General features: G+C 37.3%; 1 protein-coding gene across 39 annotated transcripts in view; it reads right to left on the minus strand.

Moving 5' to 3' along the window:
* Positions 1-23,530, minus strand: part of BPTF (bromodomain PHD finger transcription factor) — a 52,669-nt gene that overhangs the window by 24,764 nt on the left and 4,375 nt on the right. For 37 of the 39 annotated variants that reach the window (XM_086857474.1, XM_023938812.2, XM_086857479.1 and 34 more), the window contains exons 2-12: positions 14,764-15,586; positions 8,111-8,334; positions 7,756-7,956; positions 7,132-7,320; positions 4,374-4,538; positions 4,016-4,191; positions 2,750-3,105; positions 2,355-2,486; positions 1,684-1,813; positions 853-988; positions 162-383 (exon numbers count right to left, since the gene is read on the minus strand). In XM_086857474.1, the coding sequence (XP_086713600.1) occupies positions 162-383; positions 853-988; positions 1,684-1,813; positions 2,355-2,486; positions 2,750-3,105; positions 4,016-4,191; positions 4,374-4,538; positions 7,132-7,320; positions 7,756-7,956; positions 8,111-8,334; positions 14,764-15,586 (2,754 nt within the window). The remainder of the gene's footprint in view (positions 1-161; positions 384-852; positions 989-1,683; positions 1,814-2,354; positions 2,487-2,749; positions 3,106-4,015; positions 4,192-4,373; positions 4,539-7,131; positions 7,321-7,755; positions 7,957-8,110; positions 8,335-14,763; positions 15,587-23,530) is intronic. The other 2 variants (XM_023938802.2, XM_023938806.2) reach the window with 2 other exon arrangements.

Raw genomic sequence — 23,530 nt, forward strand, 5'->3', positions numbered from 1 at the left:
AGCTTAAGACACTACTACAATGGATAACAGGCAATCATTTAACTGAGACATTTTAGATGTCTTGACAAAACCTGTTACACAGGTTTTCACTAGTTATATCTGAGGTTCTGTGCTTTTACTCATACAATAATGTGAGTTTCACAATAACAAAAGATTATCACCTGTATTTTTTGCATGATCTGAGTTTTCAGAAATTGTGTCAACTTCCAATTTGTCTTCATGCAACTTTTCTTCTTTTACTTCTACTTTCTCCAAGGTTTCTGAAACATCTGCTTTGTCTTTTGCTTGCAGATCTTGAGAATCCTTTGCTCTGTCTTTCTCTGTTTTTACCTTAGGTGGACCTTTTCGTTTATCCAAGTTGCATTTTTCATCTTCACTCTTTGCTATTAACAAATTAAATTATTTCAATTATCCAAAATATCTTTTGTACTTTGACACATTTGAATGTATGTTAGTTTACCTCATTTGCACACCAGTAGTGAAATTCAGAAAGAGAATTAAGCATCCAGTGCTAACACCATAGATTAAACAGTGCACTACTGAAAATATATATACATATGTACACCCCCTCAATATTTAAAATGTTATTTTTTTTGTTTTAATGCTCTATATAACTTTTATCTATCTTTAATTTAAATAGGGCTATACAAAGATGCACAAATATTACACACAATAAAACTGAAACAATTTAATGTAGCTACAAAATGTCTGTGACAACTGAACAGGCTACACTGACCAAGATTACCCTATATCCACAAAAGCTTTGCTGGAACATTACTCCTAAAGTCTCCTTAAGAAATATCACACACAAATTAACTGCAATTAAAACAAGTGTAAGCAATGCAGACTTACTTGATAGTAATTTTCTGTAATTTGCATTAGTATTTCCTGGTAGTTTGGGCATAAACCTGTGGACATGGGTTTTACTAATCCAGCTCCAACCACCATATCCTGTTACTCTATATTCCTCTCCTTTTTGCTTCCAAACCTGTAAATATATTTTTAAAGTAATATTAATGATGCTATTTGCTGCATTATTAATGTTTACATTTAGAAACCCAATGATAATTTAAAAAAACTCCACATTTGTACACTTTTCCAAGCAAGTTGAAGTATATTTATGAAATAATGTACTAAAATTGAAAATATATCTGCTGATAATTAAATTGATCTATCACAGTAATATCTAGAAGCCTCATTTTTTAATGTAATTGTATTAACCTAAAGCTGAAAGATTATAGGAGTTTTTGAATCAACCTGTATGCTTGTTATAACAAGCGTAGAGCAAAGAACTACTCCAACAGAAGTAGTTAATATCTACTGTAGGAGGATATAAAGAGGTTTCTACAGTAGTTCCCATCATATCATACAACCTTCCTAAGGCTGGATGTTTCGGGGAGAGGGAGTGGGACAAGATTCCAATAATCCCCTAGAACCTTCCACTAGGAAAGGCTGCATTTGCAGACCAGTATCTGTCACTCAGGCAGTGTCAGTAAGAGCATGACACAGATCAAATTAATTTCAGACCAAGATCATGTGTTTGAATACATGGCCACAGTTCCTACTTCCACGTAGGAGTAACACAAGGACATGAACACTGTAAGCTTAAATGAAAACAGAAAAAGAGTCAGAAATCAACAGTTTCTGTATTTTCTTTGTTCTTCCCACAAAAGAAACCCTCACCTGGTGTTTGACAGGAAATGTGTATTTCACCCATGTAGCTTGCTGCATTGTTTCTTCTTCTTCTTGTTTTCTCTCTTTTTTTTTCACTTTCTCCTTTTCTTCTCTTTCTATCGCTGTCATTCTGCGTAATCTAATCCATACAGATTTAAGTGCATTTAAGTACAGGATCTTGCAAGTAAATATAAGAAGTCAATAGCACATAATATTCCTCTGAATAAGTTTAAACATCTGAAGTTAAGAGGAATGCCCACTATCAGGTTTTAGGTATTACTTGTAACAGGAACATCACTTTTTTTGCTATTTCAGTGAGGCAAACACAGCTGGATGCAATTGTGTCTAAGAGCAGACACATCCATTTTCTGTTCCTATGACAAAATGAGAGACAAAAAAACCCCAGACTTCAATGAACTGAGTGTTGCAATTTGCTCTTCTACTCTCCCAGAGTTTTAGCAGTTTTTAGACCGTGGCTCAGATAAAACAAATGCAGGAGCAATGACACTATGAAAAATATTGTCATGGTTTTTCAGTGTTTCTGTTTGAGAAAATACACTTCATGTGCTGAATGACTATCTCAATTTAAACATAATTCTTACAGGCTTACAGGGACTAGCAATTGCAAACCAAAGTAAAATTCTCATATTCAACAATACTTTAATATTTATTAATTCTACCTTGTATGCCCCAAGGATTCTCGCCAGATGGGAAGCATGACAACTGGTTTGATTGCACACTCCAATATAGCCAGTGCTAGTGCAAATTCTCTGGGTTTGCTGCACATCTGAACAGCCTTAATCCAGTTAGACCTAAATTGGAAAAAAGAGAATGATCTGAAACATATACATGCAGTAATATAACTTGCTATTTTAAAAAGATTTAATGGTAGGATAAAGACTCCTGTAGTAATACTCAAATATATAAACCTTTTAGCCTCCATCATAAACACAGATGATGTTTTATTATAGGGAAGCACAGTGCTCAGAGATCACAGATTTGAAAAAACAAAGTAACACTGCTAGCAAAACCACAAGTAAAACACGAGAATAAGTATTTCCATTTATTCATTTACCTGTGGGAAGCCCAATTAGGGTGAAGGAACGATGCTGGGATATTGTTTTCTAGCTGAATAATGGTCAGCCTCAGGGTGGAAATGGTGAGAACTTTGGAGCCATGTACAGACCCGTTCCACTTGAACTCTCCAGCTGGAGTCAGGCAGAATTTATGTGAGAGATGTCGTCTCTTGTCGTGGTCCTCCCTGTGCTGGTGCTTGTTCAAAGCGAAGGAATTGGTGGCATATTGATTGTGATAAACACGGTACTTCCCCTCCTGCCCCAGTTTGAAATAGTTGTTGATATTTCCCTTAATCACAATGTCCTTCTTGGTGTTCACTCGGGAGACTTCACCTTGAGAGTTGACCACCAGAACCTTAAGAAAGAAATATTGGAAACTTTTCAGTGAATTTGTAAAATAATTCCTTCTATTTACTTATTTATGATTTAGGCTTCAAATGTCTATCTGTAAAAGAATAAAAATACCCTGGACCAGTTTGTAGAAGCAAGCAACTGTTTATACAATACACCAATATATGTACTTCATCACTGCCTGTCTACAGAGTTAGGATATTCCTAGATCAACTTTAACATTAAAAAATCATCATCTAGACTCCTCAGACCAAACAGGAACCTGTTTTGCTGCTCTGATTGTGCCTATGGAGGGAGAGAGCTTTGGGAAAGCAGCTTCACTAAACTCAGGTAAGCTCTCTGTGAACATCTCCTTGTTACAGAATTCAGACATGCAGCTTAGCAAACAAATATCCTGCACTTTGAAAACATGGCTTCCTAACATCACTCAACTAAATTAATTTGTTTGTGAATAAATGCACTAAATGTTAACTTACAAGGAAAACCAGTGAACAAAAAATAAAATTAATATACCAAATAGTATGGAGACAACTGCAAAAAAGTCCCAACAGTCAAACAGTTCCTTCCTGGATAAACCAGGCTACTTAAAGAAACCAGAATCAAAACAACAAACAAGCCAGTCATACAAAAAAGTTGTATCAGTGCACTGGATCACTGTCATATCACTTTGTAGAGAGCACCCAAGAGAGCAAGAGCAAAGGAAAAGGGGAAAAAAGGTTCCTGTGATATACAATTTCACCATTTGCTAATTTATTATTACTGCCTTTTCTTTAAAGTACCTCCATTACCTGAAAAAATAACTTTTTAAAACTTTTAAGTAAAGTTTAGTATCATTTAAAGAAATTATCATTTTTATAGACCATTTTTTTATAGTTCCTTAAGTTTTCCAAGATATTGGAAAGATGTGCACAAACCTCTCTGGTTTCTTTATATAACTTATTTGCTTCATTTGCTGCAGCAGCAACCTGCTGACTTTTCATCTGGCTCAGTTTGCTATCTGGATTTCTCAATCTGGTGAGCATCCGCGTCGAGCCTGGCGTGCCCTTCCCTGCACCTGGAGAATCACTTCTGTCACCATTGGATTTCTCTCCTGCCCAGGAATAAAAAGGCTTTTAAAACAAACTTAAGAATTGGAAGTTTTCTACTAATGTACAAAAGTTACTAACAGAACAGAAAGTTTAGTGAAAAGAGGCATAAATTGGAAGTTGGAGATGTCTTTATCCTTATCATCCTTATTATTAATATCATCATTATTATTATTATTATTATTACCTATGTCCTCTGAAGCCTGGGATCCCTTCTCTGCATTTTCAGCATCATCAAGAGTTTTAATGGAATCGTTCTGGCCAGAGCCCAGCTCGCTGCCACTGCTGTTCTCAACATCTGCCTGTGGAGGTGCAGCAGAGCCACTGCTGGGGATCATCTGACCAGTTTCTTCTACAAAAGAACAACTTCAGTTTTAGTTTTTGCTTTTGAATAGGATCAATGCAACTTCTTAAAGTTTTCATCAAAAAAAGGCAGATGAACATGATTTGCTGGACTGGGGGAAACACATATAAAATATTAATTCCCTTCAGAACATGGTATCCATGAAAGTATTTTTTGTTCTGTTTCAAGCAGTTTCAACTTCTACATCTCTGAAGAACTTCATACCTGTGTTTAAAATATATTCGTAACTCATCTGAGACAATTTTCTTTCTATAGATGCACCCACCTGAGACCCTGAGACCATTCTGTACTTAGAATTTATAAAATTTGGTCTTCCTGAAGCATCTGATTTTCTCTCTTTTAATTTTCTTGTGCTTTAGCTGTTCCTCAGAGTGTACACCTTTCAGTTTCTCTTGTTTTCCATTGGGTCTTTGATTGTCTCTTCCTCAACACCTTAATTCTCAGGAATCACAGGTTTCTGTTCCATTGGCACTGCTCTAAATATCAACCCACTTAAAACATCAGCCCCTTTCTGATCTGATGGGTCTTGATGTGGCTCCAAATGGGTTCCTGGTCCTCAGCTGTCCTCATCACTGTGTCTTGGCAGCTGAGGACTTTGTTGTCACCCCACCTGTTGTGCTGCCCCAGTAGGAATTTTTGACTAAGTATCGCTGAATTGCAGCTACCTTGAAATAAATCCCTCCGACCTCCCAGGAGGAACAAGCCCCAGTCCCTCAAAACAGCAAACCCAGCAATGTCTTCTGGGCTTAGTGCCAAAGGGAGACAGCTCAGCTGCTTAAAATCTACAGGATCTCTCTGTTTCTAGAATTCTTCCAAAGCATCAGGGATTCTGATGTTGTTAAGAAAAGTGACAGAACAAAACCTGGTTTTTGTGAAATACTCACTCCTAGTAGAAGGATGGATCAGGTAAATATTCTGGAATTCTTAGAGGATCCCTAACCTGAATGCATCTTAACTTCTGACTGTGCCAAATGCGTGACAAACCACCACTACTTGATCCATTTCCCTATTTATTATGAGGAAAAATGGACTTGTTTCTATGGCTGCTGTTTGGAAGAGAGTGGAAGCACCCAAACCAGACTCTTAATAAAGATTAATATCCAAATTGCATTTAACAGACATTCTCATCTACCTCTGCTTTTTACTCATATTTCCCCCTCTCTTTTGGGGGTAACAGCCTCACTGATCCTGGTTCAGTATCTCTCTCGCTCTCTGAGAGTATCAAACTGAAATTTCATAGTAAGAACACAAACATCACTGTGATTATAGTGAACTAGACATGAAGAAAAACCCTCTCAACACATCCTTTCCTACAAAAAAAGAGCCCACTAATTTACAACTCACGTAGAAGCTTTGGTAGGAGAAAAGTGCTTGTGAAAGTATAATAAATAATAATAAATATATAAGTGAATCTTTAAAATAAAATACAAACCCATAAAGGTGTCTGAAACAAAATCACAGGATATGTATCTTTTCCATTAAACCTTTACAGTTATTTTAACTTTAAAAGGGAATAAAAAATAGGAGAACTGGCAAAAATATTTGTTCACGTATCTAAAATATATGGATTTTGTCTCATACATGAAGACATTTTCTATACTTAAAAAGTGTATTATGAGGCTTGCAGATTACAAAATAATCTTAGCTTTCATTTTGTCCTCCTGTTCAGAAAGTTTATTACAAAGTTTGGATGCACTGACTTTCATAAGTTGAAAAGCTGCAGACTGTGCCTGCATGGAGAAGAATTTCTGTAGGAAGAAAATGTTTGCTACCCATTTTTAAAACATAACACACTGAATATGTTCACATCACATGTCTAGATTTTTAAGAAATGAGAATAAAATCCTAATCATTTTAATGGTGATCAGCTGTTTAGAGCAACATTTGGTTATGTAGTAAATCCTGTAACAGAATTCTAAATGTAATATAAAGTAATTCTAGAATAGTACACTCATAGTTTATATTACACCTAATCAACTCCCACTTATTTTGCTAAAGCAAAAGTAAGATTGTCTGGTTTAAAATAGTATATATTATTACCTTTGAGTCACTGACATGGCAGAACAAAACATGTTAAGATACAATAATGCTTGTGCTTATAATTCTGAAATCTGTTTAAAATTTCCAGCATGACAATTTTAATCTTGACATTTCAGTGCAATGGTTTATAAATGTGAATGAAAACGCTTTGTTAGTGATTTACACAGTAAATGAGAGGTTAAAATAATAAACAAGCCAGCAGCAAATTAGATTTGAAATAAACTTTGAGAGGATGCTAACAATCATTACGGATCACTATGGAAAAATAAAATAAACAGAAAATAGAAAATTAAAAGCTTAGCCATAGTCATCTTTGGAAGGCATGAAAACAAATGCTAATGTCATGGAGGACCACAAATTTCAAGCACTAGTTGGAAGAAAATTAACTTTGAAATGTTAATAATGACAACGTAGCAGTAAAGGATGGCACTGCAAGCAAACAGCATGAGTGATATACGCTGGGAATGGTTTTAGTGGACAAATCAGAGAGAAAAACAGATTCCTCAAATTACAGAGGCATTGGTAACAGTGCCTTCTGTACCTGAGAGTTCCAGAGGGAGCTCTGATGCCACCTTCTTCTCTGCCACGTTGTTGCTATCAAGGGTTTCTGACTGACACCCCACTGCGTCCTTCCCTTCAGAGCAACTATTCTCTCCTGCAGAAGGATTTGTGGTGTTGTCATCAGTGCTTGAGGTCACAGAGTTACTTTTATCCCCAACGACTGCTGCCTCTATAGTAAAACGCACAACAAAACTTTAGGGATGTTCTTTATTATGCCTTAGGATGTCATTTGGCATCATCCATAGAAAGCAACTTCAGCAGCTTTGTTTGTTTGATAATGCTGGAAAATAGCAAGCTTTTTCCTTTCCTTTTTTTTTTTTTGCTGTAATGTGGCTTACTACAAAACATGTTGATCACAACCTGTAAGCGCCACCTGTACCTCAAGGCAGGGTATCTAGGAGCCAGCTGTACAGAAGTAGGAAAATTGGTGAAATTACTTAACAAGAACAACTCCAACATACAAGCACAAAGGAACTGACAAATATCAGCTATTACAGAAATATCTTGGAGAATCATACAAAGAAAGTATTGCATTAACACTTAAAGAAATGTGGGATTCGCTTCACTTAAATGGAGCTGTTAAAAGCACAGTCAGTTTCTTTACCTTCTGTTTTCTCTTTTTCCATATCTTGCTCACTTTGTGTTTCCTCAATTTTATCCTGGTCTCCAGATTCTTCCTTGTCTCTCTCAGCATCTGTCTGGTCATTATCAACATCACTTTTGGCCTTTTCTGCTTCCTCATCTCCTGTGTTTTTATCTTCCACTATTTCTCCTTTTCTTGCTCTGATAATGTCCAAAATTTCATCTACAATATAAAGCATGCTGTCAGCCCAAAACAACAAAACACCTACAGAGCCATGGAGCACAAATAACATGACATAAATCCTGCTTCTGATGTAAGATAAACTAGATTTGATTCAAAGTGCAGCATCTATCCCCATTACACAAAATATTCCTACCATTTGCTGCAGAAAGGAAAGACTTGTTGTTGCCCCTTGCTTTGTTTGTAAGGTCTTCTGTCACATCCATGTGCCGATGAACTTCTTCACGCATCTCATCCAGGGTTTTGCATAGGTCAGCTTCCCAGTAATCCTTGTCCAGGCATTCAATTAACTCTGCCAGCTGGATCTTTGTGCTGTAGTACCAGATTTTCTTATCCTTCTCACTTTCTGAATCTTCCTCTCTGTAGCAGTATTTAAAAAATATTGATTTTAAAATATCTGGATAAATGACAAAACTTGCTATCAGCCTGCTTTCTGCAAAGCACTACGAAATGTCAATACCTGAGTGTGAATAAACAAATCACATTGCTCATATGCACCCAGTTTATTAATATCAATATTCCTTTCTTGTTTCCTTCCCTTTCTTCATCCCCTCAGTTCTCATGACAACTTCCTCAGGAAAGCTTTGAAGTCTCCTTAAAACTGGTTTGTCCAATTTGACAACAAGGTGCATTCTCATTGTATTTACTATTTCTGTAACCAGTAATTTAGTCCAGAATCCATAATGGTAGTTTCTGACAGCGTATTCAGGAAAAACCACAGAAAATTCAAAGTATAGAATGTCACATTCATAAAATATTTTATATTGGCATCCTACAGCATCCACCTGTAAGAGCACCAGTAAGGGATGAGTCATAATACAACCCCTTTGAAAACATCAAGGGATTTCCACATTTTTAATCTGCAGTACTCCATGACCCCAGATTTACTGGTGCCAACAGCACCTCAGCAGGGCCATGGACCCAAGGGAGCTCCATCAATATCCCAGGTAACAGGCTCTCCTGGAGGCTGCAGAGCACAGGGAGGATGCTCCAAGTGCTTCTGCAGCTGCTGGATTTCAGCTTGGATTGATCCATCCTGTGGAGCAGCAGCAGCCAGACCCAGGCTGGCATGAGCCCGTCCACTCATTTCCACAGCAAATCCCAGTGCTCCTCACACCACGTGGGTGCCACTGATTGCCCAGCCTGGCCTTCACCTGGGTGAAGAAACTAAACTACTGCTGCACTTGCACCCCCTGTTCCAGCACTGCAGGCTTGTGGCTCACTGAGAACCCTAAGCCAGAGTTCTCACAGCAATGGGAAGCTGACTGTAAATCTCAAAGGTTTGCCCTTTTGGGGTTTGTTGCAGGTTCCTCTCTACTGGTTCCTTTCCCATGGATTATACATTAAAAATGGCACAAATTGGCCTCAGGGATTCAGAAAGACAAACAACCTTAAGGCAACTTGATCGTTGTTGATCTACTGCCTCTCAACCCTGTATTTGTGAAACAATTAATATTTGCAACTCAAACAGAACACAATTGAAATAAGGTGGTTGTGAAGTTAATAACGGCAATATTACACAAAATTCAACTACTAACTTGTCACAACTATTATTACAAAACAGACTTTTGGTTTTGATGATAAAACCTGGTGTATTGCAAAGAAACTTGTATGTCTCTCATAAAGGCCTTTGCTCATGAAAAGTAACTAATTCTGCTTTACCATTTATTCCTTTAAACTGCCCACATTCCATTAGTTTTAACCACACCAACTTGTTAAGTTTGACAAGTTTTCTCAGAAAACAGCTCATTTCAAGAAGACTGTCACACACAACACACCAAAATTTAATAGCTGAACAGTGACAATCATTTGGCTCTTTGGAATATTCTAGGCCTGTAAAGTTCCATGTTAAAGGAAAATTACTGTTTAAACCATGTTTCCTCTAAACCAAGAGTTATTTACTAACAACAATAGGGATGACAGCACTTCCGTTACTGGTGGTGAACAAGAGCCACAGAAGAGTAAGATAAAGGCAAATACCCAAAAACTAAGAGGGAAGGGGAGATGAGAATGCAAGAATAAAGTTTTACACAGTGAGAGGAAATAAAAGGATGAAATAAAATGCTTAACTAAAAAGAACAGAGAATGGGTGCCTTCTGAGCTTTCCCTGGCAAGCATCCAAGGGAAATGGCAAGTGCAAGACCCCAGCAGAGCAGCAGTTGTGAGGCTGCTGTGCTCCTGACAAACATGACTGTAGAATGTGATGCTGTTATTACTCCATTTCTTAACTGACCAAAAAGGGAACTTGAACCTTTCATTCTGCCCCTCTCTTGTAACTGTTACAGGATTATTTGCTAGAGAGATAATGCCATTTATACATCCTCTTATATGACCTAGATATGCAACAATATAAAAGCTTCATATAGAATCAGAGAGTCACTTTGGCTGGAAAAGACCTTTGAGATCAAGTCTGACAATACATTCTCATCTCTCCACGAGGAAAGGCTGTGCCTGCATTCATCTGTCAAACAAGCAGCTTGTACACATTGCTTCTATTTTGATGGTTATTATCCAAGTGTTTTCTTATTTTCATGTTTCTCCCCCCGCATTCAGCAAATCTGAGACTGCTCCAGCTGCACTAATGCAGCCAGGGTGAGTATGTGTGTCACCTGAACATCCCAAGCAGCATCTGGCTTTTCCCTCCCCATCAGCCCTTTCTATTCTAGGTTTGCAAGGTTCCATTGAACTGAAAAGCAATTAACTGCTGTTTTCAGTTTCCCTGGATAATTCAAGAAAATGTCTCCAGCACCAGTAAAGGTTTGCTGTATTGCAGGCCAGTAAACCCCGAGGCTCAGTGTGCAGAGCTGAGACATCAGATCACCAAGAGTATTCTGCAGAAAGCACCTGGAGCTAATCCTTCCATGTGTGATTTGAGTCCTGCCCATTAAAGAACTGCTCAGATAATATTCTAGAAACAGACAATGAGGTTATCCAAGAATATTTTAATACACTTCTACTTCATTTATGTCAGGGTTTGAGCATAAAGTTTGTTTTGAATTGAAGACTATCACAACTTTAGCAAGAGAATTTCAGGAATTAAAGAGTTTTCACTTGAAAAACCACAATGTGAAACGGCACAAGTTGGTTGGTCTGTATGCTTACACCAAACTCATCTCTGGCCAGACTTCTTTCCAAGATTCAGATGTGTGCCAGGGGAAGACTTGGCATGCACAGCAGAAATCATTCCATGCAATCCATTTTGGCCAACTTAGATAAGACTAAAATTAACAATTATATAATTCCAGCTAACTTTCCCTGAACATCTTTTTATGTTTAGTAAAGAGACACGACTTTTACCCCCTGAAGAAATCAGGGGGGCTGTCATAAAAAGATGGAAAGATGCAAGGCTGCACAAGGAGCGGATCCCAATGGTTTTCTGACAGTCCAGACAGATTTGCCAGCCTGGTGCTGGACAGGTCTGCAGAGACTCCAGGGGACTCAGCTGAGTCATACACATTATGTGAGGCCAAGGAGGGAGAAAAGAATCACATGAGCTGTTCCTACCTCTTTCAGCTTCCTTGGCTGCCAGGAACTATTCACTGGCAGGCTGCAGAGACAAGTTTAAAGACTGATAAAAGCAACATAGAAGATACTCAAAACTTTCAAGTGAGGTGATAGCAAAATACTTAGTATTAGTAGTAGCAGATACTTCCTGAATTCCATGATGATACAGTTGGAAACTGAAGAATTCAGGAAATTGTTTAAAGCAATCTATTCAAATTAAGACCCAAACCCTTGTTAATTAACTGGAGAAAACAGAGGAGAACCCCCTAAGAACATAAACAGCATGACAAATCTTGCAGAAAAAAGAGCTGAAACTGCTTTTGACTGTCGAGGAAGATCCATACAACTCAGGAATAACAATGTGTGTCCTATTTCTGCTATCAAAATGAAAGCCAAACAGTGTTTTATTATCTTCTACACATAATAGATAAATCCAAAGCATCTCAATATTTCTATAAAGATAAACTCATTAAAACACTGCAGTAGTTTACAAAGACAATGCAAGTCAAAGTCCCAAATTTCCTGAGTTAATAACTTGCAGAAATAATCTTCACAAGTAAAACAAATGCAATTGACCCAGAGGCATCATCGTTAATTTGTAAACAGCTTGAAACAAAAATGTCAGGAATTAATTTGCTCTTGGCCTGTTTTTTGTTTTAATCTTGTTGATATTTGTTCATGAGGAGATTACTTCAGTGTCCACTTTTCCATCTTTGCAGAACAGAAGAGGTGGAAAAGAGAAACAAACCCACAATGTTTGGCTTAAAAAAGGCAAGTGATGGAAATAAAAGTATTAGGAAACAAGTCTACAAAACCATTTAAAAGGTATGGAAACCAGCAGTAGGTTGGATTTATGACATTTAAAGGGGGAGAGGGGAGAAGAAGTAAAAAGCCCTAAAAACCCTTTTGAGAAACAAAACCATCAAGAATTTAGGATTTCAGATCTCTAATCCTCCTGGGCAGGATTTCAAATCAGTATTTGTGCAGATTATTTTTAGATCTATTAGTTTCCTTTGATAAATATGATCATATGGCACTGGAGAATACACTCTATTCATTTTAATAAAGTTGATATGATGATATAATTTCACAGATCTCAGGTTTTAACATTTGGCAGTTATTCCTTAAGTTACCCTTCAGTCATCCAAGATATCAGGCATAAATAAATACATGCAAAAGGTGTGTTTGCAATACAGAATGTTCACTGAATTTAAAAACTGGAATTACAGGGTTTAATATCTATGTGAGTTATTAAAGTTACATTTCCCTGGAATTAAGTTGTGTAGTACTTTTGCCCCCTTATGAAATAATTTGCCCACAGAACACCTAAAAGGAATGCAAAATATTGTTTTTTTAAAAACTCAATATATGTAGCTTTTGAAGATATCTCTTCTAAATGCAGTTAAAATTACTACCAATGTGCTAGAAAGAAACAACTCTCACATGTGCAGATTTCAAAGGCTCACAAAGCACCTGTATGATTCATTTTCATTTGAAACATGTTGAAGTGTTGCCTGTATCAAAACCTTCTGAACATCAAATACTCCACTTCACTGGGAAAAAACATTGTTTCACAGATCAAGTTTGGTTAAAAATAATTATCTATCTGCCTACATAGAGAGAGGAAACAAAGTCTGCCCATTTATCTCAAAATCAACTCCTGGATTTTCTAATATTAATTCCCAAACCTCTGCCAGTACAGGAGAGCAGTGAAGACAAACCCATCTTTAGAACAGCCTTTTCCTGAAGACTTTGAGGGGAAAGATACAGAAACAAAGCAGAGGAAACCATAAATTATTTAAGCACAAGTAGCTAGAGTAAAAATAATCCCAGCTGTGTCCTTCACAATGAGACTTTTTGTGAAAATCAAAATTTCAACACATTTTCTGAAAACAAAAGGTAGGAAATTCTGTATGAAGCAATGGAATAACTGGGATATCAACAGCTTTGGGTGCCCATTGCATCCTGGTGAACCACCTGAATGATCCACCCCTTACTGTGGAGCATGTGACTGAGTATAAACATGGAGTATATATATATAGGAAAAAAAGGAGAAGAGTATAAAAGATTCCCCGCATCCTTTGAAAGGTTACTTGGCACTACTGTGACATTTATAACCCAGAGAAACTAAAAAAGATCAAACATGGACTCTTTTTTTACAAATATGAAAGAAGAACACAGGAAACAGAGCAGAGATAATTAATACTTAAAGCATCAGCTGACAATACCCTAGAGAAACAGCCCCACATTTTAAAGGAATACCATGAGCCCTTAGAAGTGTCTTCTTTGCAAGATGTAACACCATCAGCAGACCTCACAGTCCCTTTTTAAACACGCTGGCCACTATCTTAACATTCACTGTAACCTGCTTTGTATGGAATTCTGTTAAGGTACCCAGCTGTGGTTTATTTTCTCTGTAACACTGAATGGAAAACTCTGTTTCTGTGTTTTCAGAGCTCTACTAAAATCTCTATTTCTCCTAATTTAACAATAACACTGATTTCACTTAAGTATTATTTCTCCTCCATTATGAGAACAATTAGATAAAAACAGTCTTTTATGAGAAAACTGATCTTTAGCCATTTTCCTGTGAAAAATGAATTTCAGATTCAACTTTTCAGGTAAAATCCAGGGCACAATGCCCTCACTAGCAATGGTTTGATTCCTATTAATATTTTGAGGTACATTTGTATCTTGAGACCAACCAGTAGCAGGTAATTGTGTGAAACACACACCGTACCTCCCTCGAAGACAGGCATGACTTGCTATGGTGACTTTCTTAGCACTACAGAACAATGTTCAATGCAACATTTTCTGCATTTCTAGTAACAGTAAATCCCTTTGAGCATCTCTGAAAGTTTCAGCTTCAAAGGTAGAGCATCAAACTAGTACCAGAATTTGGCAACCAGAATTTGCTTAAGCAGGTTGCAGACCATAAGTAGTGTCCTACACACCGTGTGATATAAAAAGAATCAAACTTCTCTTCAGTAACTTATAAAAAAACTAGGGAGCTGTCATTAACATTCCCTTTCATTTCCTCACATTCATGTGCTTTCAGCACATTAATATTAAGCCTGAGACCCTGTTTTTATGTATAGATTACAAGAATATTAATTTTGGATAAATATGGATTATTTACATGGTCTTTAGTAATCTCCTTACAAAACAACAAGCAACAGCCTTATCTAAACAAAGAACAATTTTAAGATGGCAACAGCAATTTACAAGATGTATTAAAAACACAATATTATTGTACAGAAATTATGCAATGATTAGTTAACTTACATGATGATTCTCCTGTTCAGGAACCAGTATTTCCGCCTATGCCTGTCGTATCCAATAGGTTCGTGTCGGATATATGGTTTGTTTTTTTGGATTTCAGCCACACAGTCAGTCACTCCAGGTACCTTATGTGCCACACAGACCTCACACTGCCACTCGTCTTCGGGCACCTCCTCCAGAGGGGGTTTCACGCACTCCAAGTGGTACACGGCCGAGCAAGTCTCACAGCAAAGCAAATCCCCAAGTTTGTGACAAACCCTACAATGATCATCATACTGAATAACACCTTCTGACATTAACTCCTCACGTGCAATGTTTGTGGTAAGAAACTGATCCACTAAGAACTGCAGAACTTTGATTTTATTCTCTACTGGTCCATAAGGATAGTCCTCTGTCTCTTGGTAAGGAAGAACATGATGGTATTCCTTGTCACTCTCACAATATACCCGCAGAACCTCTGGCCACGTCATTCCATCTATGAAATACAAAGTGGAATTAACGCTATCTTTGAGGTCAGCAGGTCCAAAGGTAGTATTTGAAGTGTCTTCTTCACGTAAAACTGCTTTTAACAGCACTATATGCATCTCTGCCATAAGTGTGCACTGCTCTTGACTTACCAGAGCAGCACAGAAGTCCTCAAAACGAAAAGGAGAGAGGCGCAAAACAGTGCCAAAGTTCCTTAGTACCTCATAGATGGCAATAACATTCATTATATGCTCACTAGGCACCATTAAGTCCTCTGAGGATTTAGGAAACTCCAAGGGTGGGATATCTTTTTCTTCTAATATTGGAGAACGAGGACGATGTGCTCTTTGTCTTCTCCTACCTGGAATAAAAAACAACAGTAAGAATTTTGCTGTTCACAGGTCAACACAAGTGTTTAAACATCTATCATCAATCACTGTGTTAACATTCTGAACTAATGCAAATTAAGGCTTCACAAGCTTCACAGTTACATAAATGTGTTAACTCAGCTAATCATCTTATACTTTAACTAACAGTATGAAAATAAAACACAAGATATTTGAAGTTTTGCTTTAGACATACAGGAGTATTGCACATTTCCTGTACAATATACATCTACTGAAACTTTAAAACTAAATCTAGGAATGTAATTGTTTAAACTACTTAAAAAGAAAGACATTTCCTGCAGCCAAAATAATAATTTTTTCTCATTTTTATTCAGCATGACTAATTTAAACCTGAAACATCAAGCTCCAAACAGATATTTTGTATTAAATGATTGCAAGTTATTCTCCTATCCAGCATGGGCATCCAGGAAAGCTCATTTCAAGCAGATGTTTAAGGACATCAATTTCAACCAAATTAAAATACAAAAGAGAACCTAAAGCATGTTGTCCACTGCTTTCTAACTAGAATATTTCTCCTGACTACCTACAAACCAAAACCAGAAGGTAAATGTGATGTTTTATGAAAGCATTTCAACAATTCTCAATTTCTCAAAACAAACAAACAAAAACCCACCCCACGCCACCTTCACACTTCAATAAAACAGGAGCTATATTCACAGAATGAGGAGGCAAAATTATGGAAGGACACAGTTTACCAGTAAAAGCTAATCTAAAGAGCTGTTTTACTACCTAATAGAAAAGACATTGAACATAATTAATTCAGTCTCAGATGCCAATTCAGATAAGATACTACACTTCCCTTGAATTCCACTATCCTTGATGCCAGGCAGATGGAAAAACAAAAGAGGAAAGTTTTTGAAAATTACACTACCTGACAGATTAAATATTTTAATCTTCTAGCAAAATAAACAGCTACATGCAACTATTTCTCAGCTATCAGTTATAAGTTTTAGATGCACTCATTAAACTTATTTCCCTTTATAGAAAAAAATAAATTGAGAAAATCTCATAAACCATCATCTAGGTTTAATCCAAGAACTGAGATGAAAACTGGTTTTAGGTCCTCTTAATAAGCATACTAAGATTCTGGTCAACAACTAAATTTCAAAATTATCCATTGTCCATAGACAAGTGTCAGCAGGATGCATTTCATGCACAGAGGAAATCCAAAGAAAAACTGCAGCTATTCATAGCAGCCATTTTCCACACACCCTTCATTAAAACGGGACATGTATTAAACTTTGTGTGTTCTGACACTGAAGAGTGTCAACCAATAGTCTGTAATTTTAAAATTCACTTTCATAATTTCTTAACCAAACACATATTATTTCTGCACATAACAGACCTCCCCAAAAGGTTCAAGGAAATGAAGAGATAAAGTGAGTTCCAGTCAGCTTGGATGTTACCATTAAATGGAAATGGTTCTCTGTGGCATTTGTTCAACCTACCCTACCCCCTTTGATACTCCCAGAAATACAGAAAGTAAGTCTAATGTGGGAGAAAACCTGCTAAGACAGATCCTGCTGACCTGAAACACCATCACTAAAACATTAGTGCATTGAAAAGGGAAAAAAAGAGAAACTACCAGAAAGAAAAGCTACCTCTATGAAATATCTTGATGCACAACAAATGATTCCAGAAAAATAAATCAACCCTTAGACTGGTATGACAAGAAGGCAGCAGACACAGCTTTCCCTTTCCAATGTTAAAGAATGCAATTTTATACAACAAATTACACACCCAAACTATACAGAAGATGAACTGCAAGATGTTTCCATTACAGAAGTAACAGGTCAACCTCATCTGTGGATTAAAATAATTTTCCAAGTTTAGTGAAGTTTGAGTTCTGACTGGAAAATGAAGGAATGCTTGTATGACTGTCTTCCAACATGCCTCTGCACTAATCAGTGGAAAATGTTTAATCATGGCAAACACACATAGACAAAGGAGTTTCACAGCCAGGCACAAAACAAGTGTTCTCTAGATTAAACTCAATTTTTCTATCACCATGATCCAAAATCATATATGCATAAGGCACATCTGGTTCAGTTAAAAGACTCCAAAGCAAAAGAAGACAGGCTCACACAATAAACTACTTTGGGGTCCTGAAGCTTCCTTCCACACTGCAGACCTAGTTGGCCATGCAGGACACCACCCCAGAACAGATATTCTGAAATCACTGATGGCCCTCACAGAGTCCAAGTACCACAAAAGCCAGCAGAGCTATCAACCAGGATTCTTTCTGTATCAGAAAAATGTATCTGTCAGTAAAGCCATAAAACAGCCCTCCGAGAAAGAGAGTGGCAAGGATGTTAACCCTGCTCTACCTGAATTAATAAGAAATCCCCCCCAAAGACAAAGATAAACCAGTGTGAAGGACCACTGCCGGAAAAAAATGGACTCCAAATACCAGTTTTGCTGATGTCTTTCATATGAGATAACCATGGAATCATGGAATCATTAAGGCTGGAAACACTTTCAAGATCAAGCCCAACCATCTCAGCCCCACCACCATGTCCTCAAGTGCCACATCCACGCATTTCAGAATACCTCCAGGGAGGGATGACCTACACCAGTTTCCTGAGCAGCCTGTTCCAGTGCTTTACAACCCTTCAGCAAAAAAAGTTTCCTAATATATAATTGAAACATCTACTGGTGCAACTTTCAGTCACTTGTGTATTGGTCACATGAAATTAATAGGGGAATAATAAAAAAAACAACTTTAAAACAATTCATTCCTAATATGTTCTGAAAAAGTTAATCTCTAACACTTCCTCTTACAAAGGTACAATTACAGATCTAGAAAAAATGTGTTATCAGGATATAAATGTGTCATAATAGCATAATAAAGAATTGTACTTTGGTGCAAGCACAATGCAACCCTGTGGCTGCATTAGTCACACCATCTCCTACTTAAATCAATTTGTATATTTTCATGTGTGCTTTGGTATAAAACCCAGAAATTTCAAAAGCAATGATAAAACAGACAACAGGAAAAGCAGACTGCATTATAAAATGTGTGCTTCATTTGTGTTAGGCCTCACAGTTGCAGCACATTACAATATTGTGCACCTCAACACTCCCCATCCACACTGGAAACCACACGCCACAGCTCAAGAGCTCAAATCATTTCTCTCTTCACACACTGAACTGCTCTGACCAGTTCTCAACTAAATATAAACTGGTTTCCAGAGCTTAAAAAGGCAAGTATTCAAAGATGCAGAATATTTTAGAAAGAAACTGTATTTTTCTTGAATGACTTGATGGCACAGTACTTAAAATCTTTCTATGCTGGCTTTTTTTCTTTCCAATTTCACTTTCAATTTGTTGTTAACATTCTCTGTACAGGGGTTGAAGAGAATTTGAAGTTGAGAAGAGAGTCACAAAATATGATTTGGAAATTCAGAAATTCCAATCAATTTGTGCTTAAATGCATTACTGGCCAACACATCAACTGTGATCTCAAGAAACACTCAGACACCTTTTAAAAAACCCTCAAAAGCCCAAATCAGCAAACCAAACAGTCAAATAATCTCCAGTGAAAAGGATGGACATTCTCTGCACGGTGCTCATAAATCTTGAAGCATTGCAAGTGGCTATCCAACTGAAATTAAAAGTGCAGGTCAATGGAATATGATATAATGATATTAAAGTGCTACAAATTTCTTTTTTGAGCTGAAATGTTGGTATTTTACTGGTCGGGTGGATAACCTGTCTTCACTGCTGATTTTTCAGTGTGCTGAGAACCCACACAGCTCACCGTGCTTTGCAGCAGCTCCACCTCCTGCGTGAGGGTTTTTGAAGATCACAGTCCATGTTTACCCAACTGAGCCTCATAAACACACACACACAAAATAAAAAAATCCCTTAAAAGTTGAAAAATGTCTCCCTACAATAAGCATACACAATTATTCAAGCTTTTCGCTTCCAAGGACAATCTTCTTTTTCATGAGGCAAGTGGGCCAATACTTAAATTCTACATTCAGTGGCAAACACCAAAAACCCACAGCCCAACAAAGAACTCTGGCAACTTCAAACACTTTAGTTTAAATTATTTTAGAGATACTAGGATTTGACAACCTTTTTTTTTTTTTAACTTCTTGTCATTTGTCAGTAATTTGGGCCCCCACAGGGAATTGTTGTTTCAAACAGAAATTGCAGTATGTACTATTTTGTTTAAAATAAAACCATCAATAGGATTGCAGAGCAGATGCATTGGCAGGTTACTTCTCCTTTAAGCATCACCACCTGACTGACTAGACTTGGAACTGAATTTTCATGTGACTACTGTAAATTCAAGAAATCTACTCTCAATTTACCCACACTGAAGTTTCCCAAAACATACTCAAGTTTTATTAATGCAAATTAGATACTTCTGAGATAGTTTCTGCATGTTAACTAAGCCTCTGAATCAAATTTCACCTCCAAGTTTGAGGCAATACAAAGGCAGAAAATGTCCACTTCTACACCACTCAGATTCCATAGCTTTATTTGGTGGAAAAGAATTGATTTGCCAATAGCCTCCTGCTGCCACAGCTGTAATATTGAGAGGATCCAGATCCCCTGGAGTGTCTGAGTACTGCATTTCTATCTAGCACAAGCTTCTTTTAAATGGCAAGTCCTTCACTGGTTGTCTTTCCCCAAGTGCTGAAGCAGTCTGCAGTGGTTACCTGTCCCTATTTTAAATGCTATAGTTGAAGAGCTGCTTGTAGTTAAGATTAAAGAGTAAACAATTCTATTCCCATGGCATTTAATTACAGATACTGATAATTATAGTCTACACTTAGGATAATCTACTAAAATAATTTATATTACAAATATTTAAGCAAACACACTAATGATACTTGAAATAAAACTAAGTTACTCAAATAACAGTCTGAACACCCAAACCCAGAAATTACTCCAAAAACCATTGCTTTATTTTTTTATTTGCATCTACTCAACCTATTTGGTTCAAATGCTGACCCTTTCAGAATTTAGAAATGAAAAAGAGTTTAAAAGAACCAAACACCTTGTCTTCATTTTCATTTACAGACTGAAAGAAGAAAAGAAAAAGTCACATCTAATCTTTACCACAGGAGAATACAGAATTTAAAACTATTTTAACCATCTTCAACACATCTGCTGGTTTATGCAAACAGAGTATCTGAATAAACTACTATCATCAGTGTCCAGAATACAGAAAGAATGTATCACAACCAAATATGACTTTCATGCTCTTCAGCTTTAGCTGAATACAATCACCATGCACATGCAGGCTAACAAAAATCACACAAATCCAGTTTTGCCTTGTCTCACTGATATTAAACACTCCTCCCCTCCAGCAAACACAGCCTTTCAGCCCAACATGTTTCAGGTACTGGATTGGTGATGGAGGCCCTACAGAACAAATATTCTGCCAGAACTACTGTCTTGTTTAAAAAGGGACAGAGTGGTGGCTGCATTGGTCTCACCTAAAAAACAAACACTGGTTCCACTCTCTCTTGATTTGAAAGTTCACAACTGGTATCATTTCACTTCTCTCAGAACTTTCCCTTCCTCATAATTTCTCAGCACTTGGGCTCTCCAGCTCAGAGCTCCTGCTCACAGTTGCCATGGAGAGAATAAGCTTGGTAGGAGCATTGGGGAAAGAAAAGAGACCAAGGAGTTTCAGATACTTCAGCAATCTGTCACAGGAAGGGGAAAAATATACAACGAACTCCCACCCCTCCAGTCACACTCCACTAACTGATCCCAGAAAAGACTTTCAATTTTCCCCAAAAAAAAGGATTTAAATTTTGGCTTTGAGTTCTACAAGCCAAGTCAAACCACACTACTCTTACATGAAAGTCCATCTTTAGTAAAGTAGAACTGGGCTGGTTTTGTTTTCCAGATTGTGAGTCACTGCAAAAACTTCTCAATGTAAAGACCAGCTGGCAGTAATATATGATGTCCTGGGAGGACGAGCACTCCTTAGAGAAGACGCCCTCTCCTACATTTTCCTTCCTCCTGGAAACTTTGCCTTCTTACTGCCCTCAAACTCCCTGAGACCCTCTTATTTTGGTTTGGCTTTAATAAACGCACACTTGCTGTCCCAAATTATTGCTTTGCACCAGGCACGCTTGAAATGGGACTGTACAGCAACACATGAGCTTTTGTTAGATATCACTGAGAAAACTGGAAACAGTTGATAAAAATGGGTAAGGGAACCTTTTTTTTTTTTTTTTTCTTTCCTTCCTTTCACAGCAGAATGCAGAAACTGGATAGAGCTGCATGTTTGCCACAGCAATATCCAAACTGGCTCTTTAATTAAAAGTCAACCTCTTGGGAGAACATTTGCTCAGCTTCCACCAAAGAAAAAACAGCAATAAAATGAATGAGTTTAACATAAAATAAGAATATATTATGAAAAGCAGTGCCAAAATAGAAAAATCTAGATCTTTTTTTCTTGGGATGGGCTGAAATTAAAGGCTTTGACTTTTACAAACATTTTCTTCCCTTTTAAAAATGCCAACATGATAATCATGTTTCTAATATTCACAAGTCAAACATTCTCTTCCAGAAAAAAAATTCTAAATGAGTAAGATGCATTTATAACTACTTGTAGGTGCAGCTCCAATTTGAGTAATACGCTGCAGTAATCACACCTAACCCAAATTTATTTATTTAGTCTGGAGAAAATTAAAAATCAGCCATAAATAAAACATAAAAATGTAAAAACTAAACTAACATTAAAAATTAGGCATTCCAAGCACCAAAAAAGCTTTGGAAGTTGAAACACAAATGAAAAAATCAGTGGTTATTAGAGTAGATCCTGAGCGCATTCACATCATACAAATTCTCAAACGTGTTCCTAAGTAAAGTTTTACTCCTGCCTTGCCTTGTACAAAAGTAGGTCTTTATGTCCTTTTAAACTAAAACTTTTGGCTGCTTATTTTTTCAGTCTGCACACCTGTCAGCAGTACACTTTTAAATCAAACTAGGGTTATCGACTGATTTTACATTGAGGATTTAGTTTCCCAACATTATGGCCATCAGCACTCCCTCAGGAGCCAGGAATACAAACCCACCCATGTTCTATGGAATCATTTTATCATTTGGATAACTAATGCAAATGCAAGACAAGCAGCAGGTGAGATCACTCTGAGAAGGACTCAGAGGCACAACCCTTTTGTGCCTAGAACCCAGGAAAAGAAAAAAAAAAAAACCAACAAAACCACAGGTAGCACAAACAAAATGATTTTCAGGAACAGTTAGACAATTTCTTGGGACACACTCAGGATAAGTTGTAACTAATTTAAGAAGTTAGTGAGCCCTGAGAGCCAGCCCAAATCTACTAAAATCCACATTTATTCACCTTACACCTGTTCTGTGCAACACAATGAGCACTTACAGAATTTTACTGCAGATCTACAAAAAAAGTTTGCTCAATAAAGTCATCGGCAGCACACTGCCTTTTACAACACACATACTTTGATAGGGGTGAGTGAGGTATTTGCTGCTCAGAGCTTCTGGGATGACTGGCAAAGCTCTCTTCAGATAAGCTGCCAATTTACAAGTCAATGCAGCAGGATCAGCCTCAGATTTACTCCTTTGGCCTTCTAACAATTTCTTTGTTATGAATCGTCTCCTACATTTTTCAAGGCTGGCATGATGAACTAGTGATCCTTCCCTCTAGAGCACAAATCAAGGGCAGATTACGAAATGGTAAAATAAAAGCATGCCAGGTTTAATTTAGAGAAGGGGGTACCCCAGGTAAGATGTTTGGGAGGTTGGTAAATCTTCTCCCACGGCAGACGAGAGAAGCTGTATATCTTAATATCATATCTCAGTGTGTCCACTTAGACAATTCTTCAAGAGCATGAAAACATGTTCAGATAAAAATTACTACAGACACACAAAATGCAGCACCTGATTCC

Source organism: Cyanistes caeruleus, chromosome 19 (assembly GCF_971803275.1).
Source record: "Cyanistes caeruleus chromosome 19, bCyaCae1.hap1.1, whole genome shotgun sequence".
In the NCBI taxonomy this organism is placed as follows: domain Eukaryota; kingdom Metazoa; phylum Chordata; class Aves; order Passeriformes; family Paridae; genus Cyanistes; species Cyanistes caeruleus.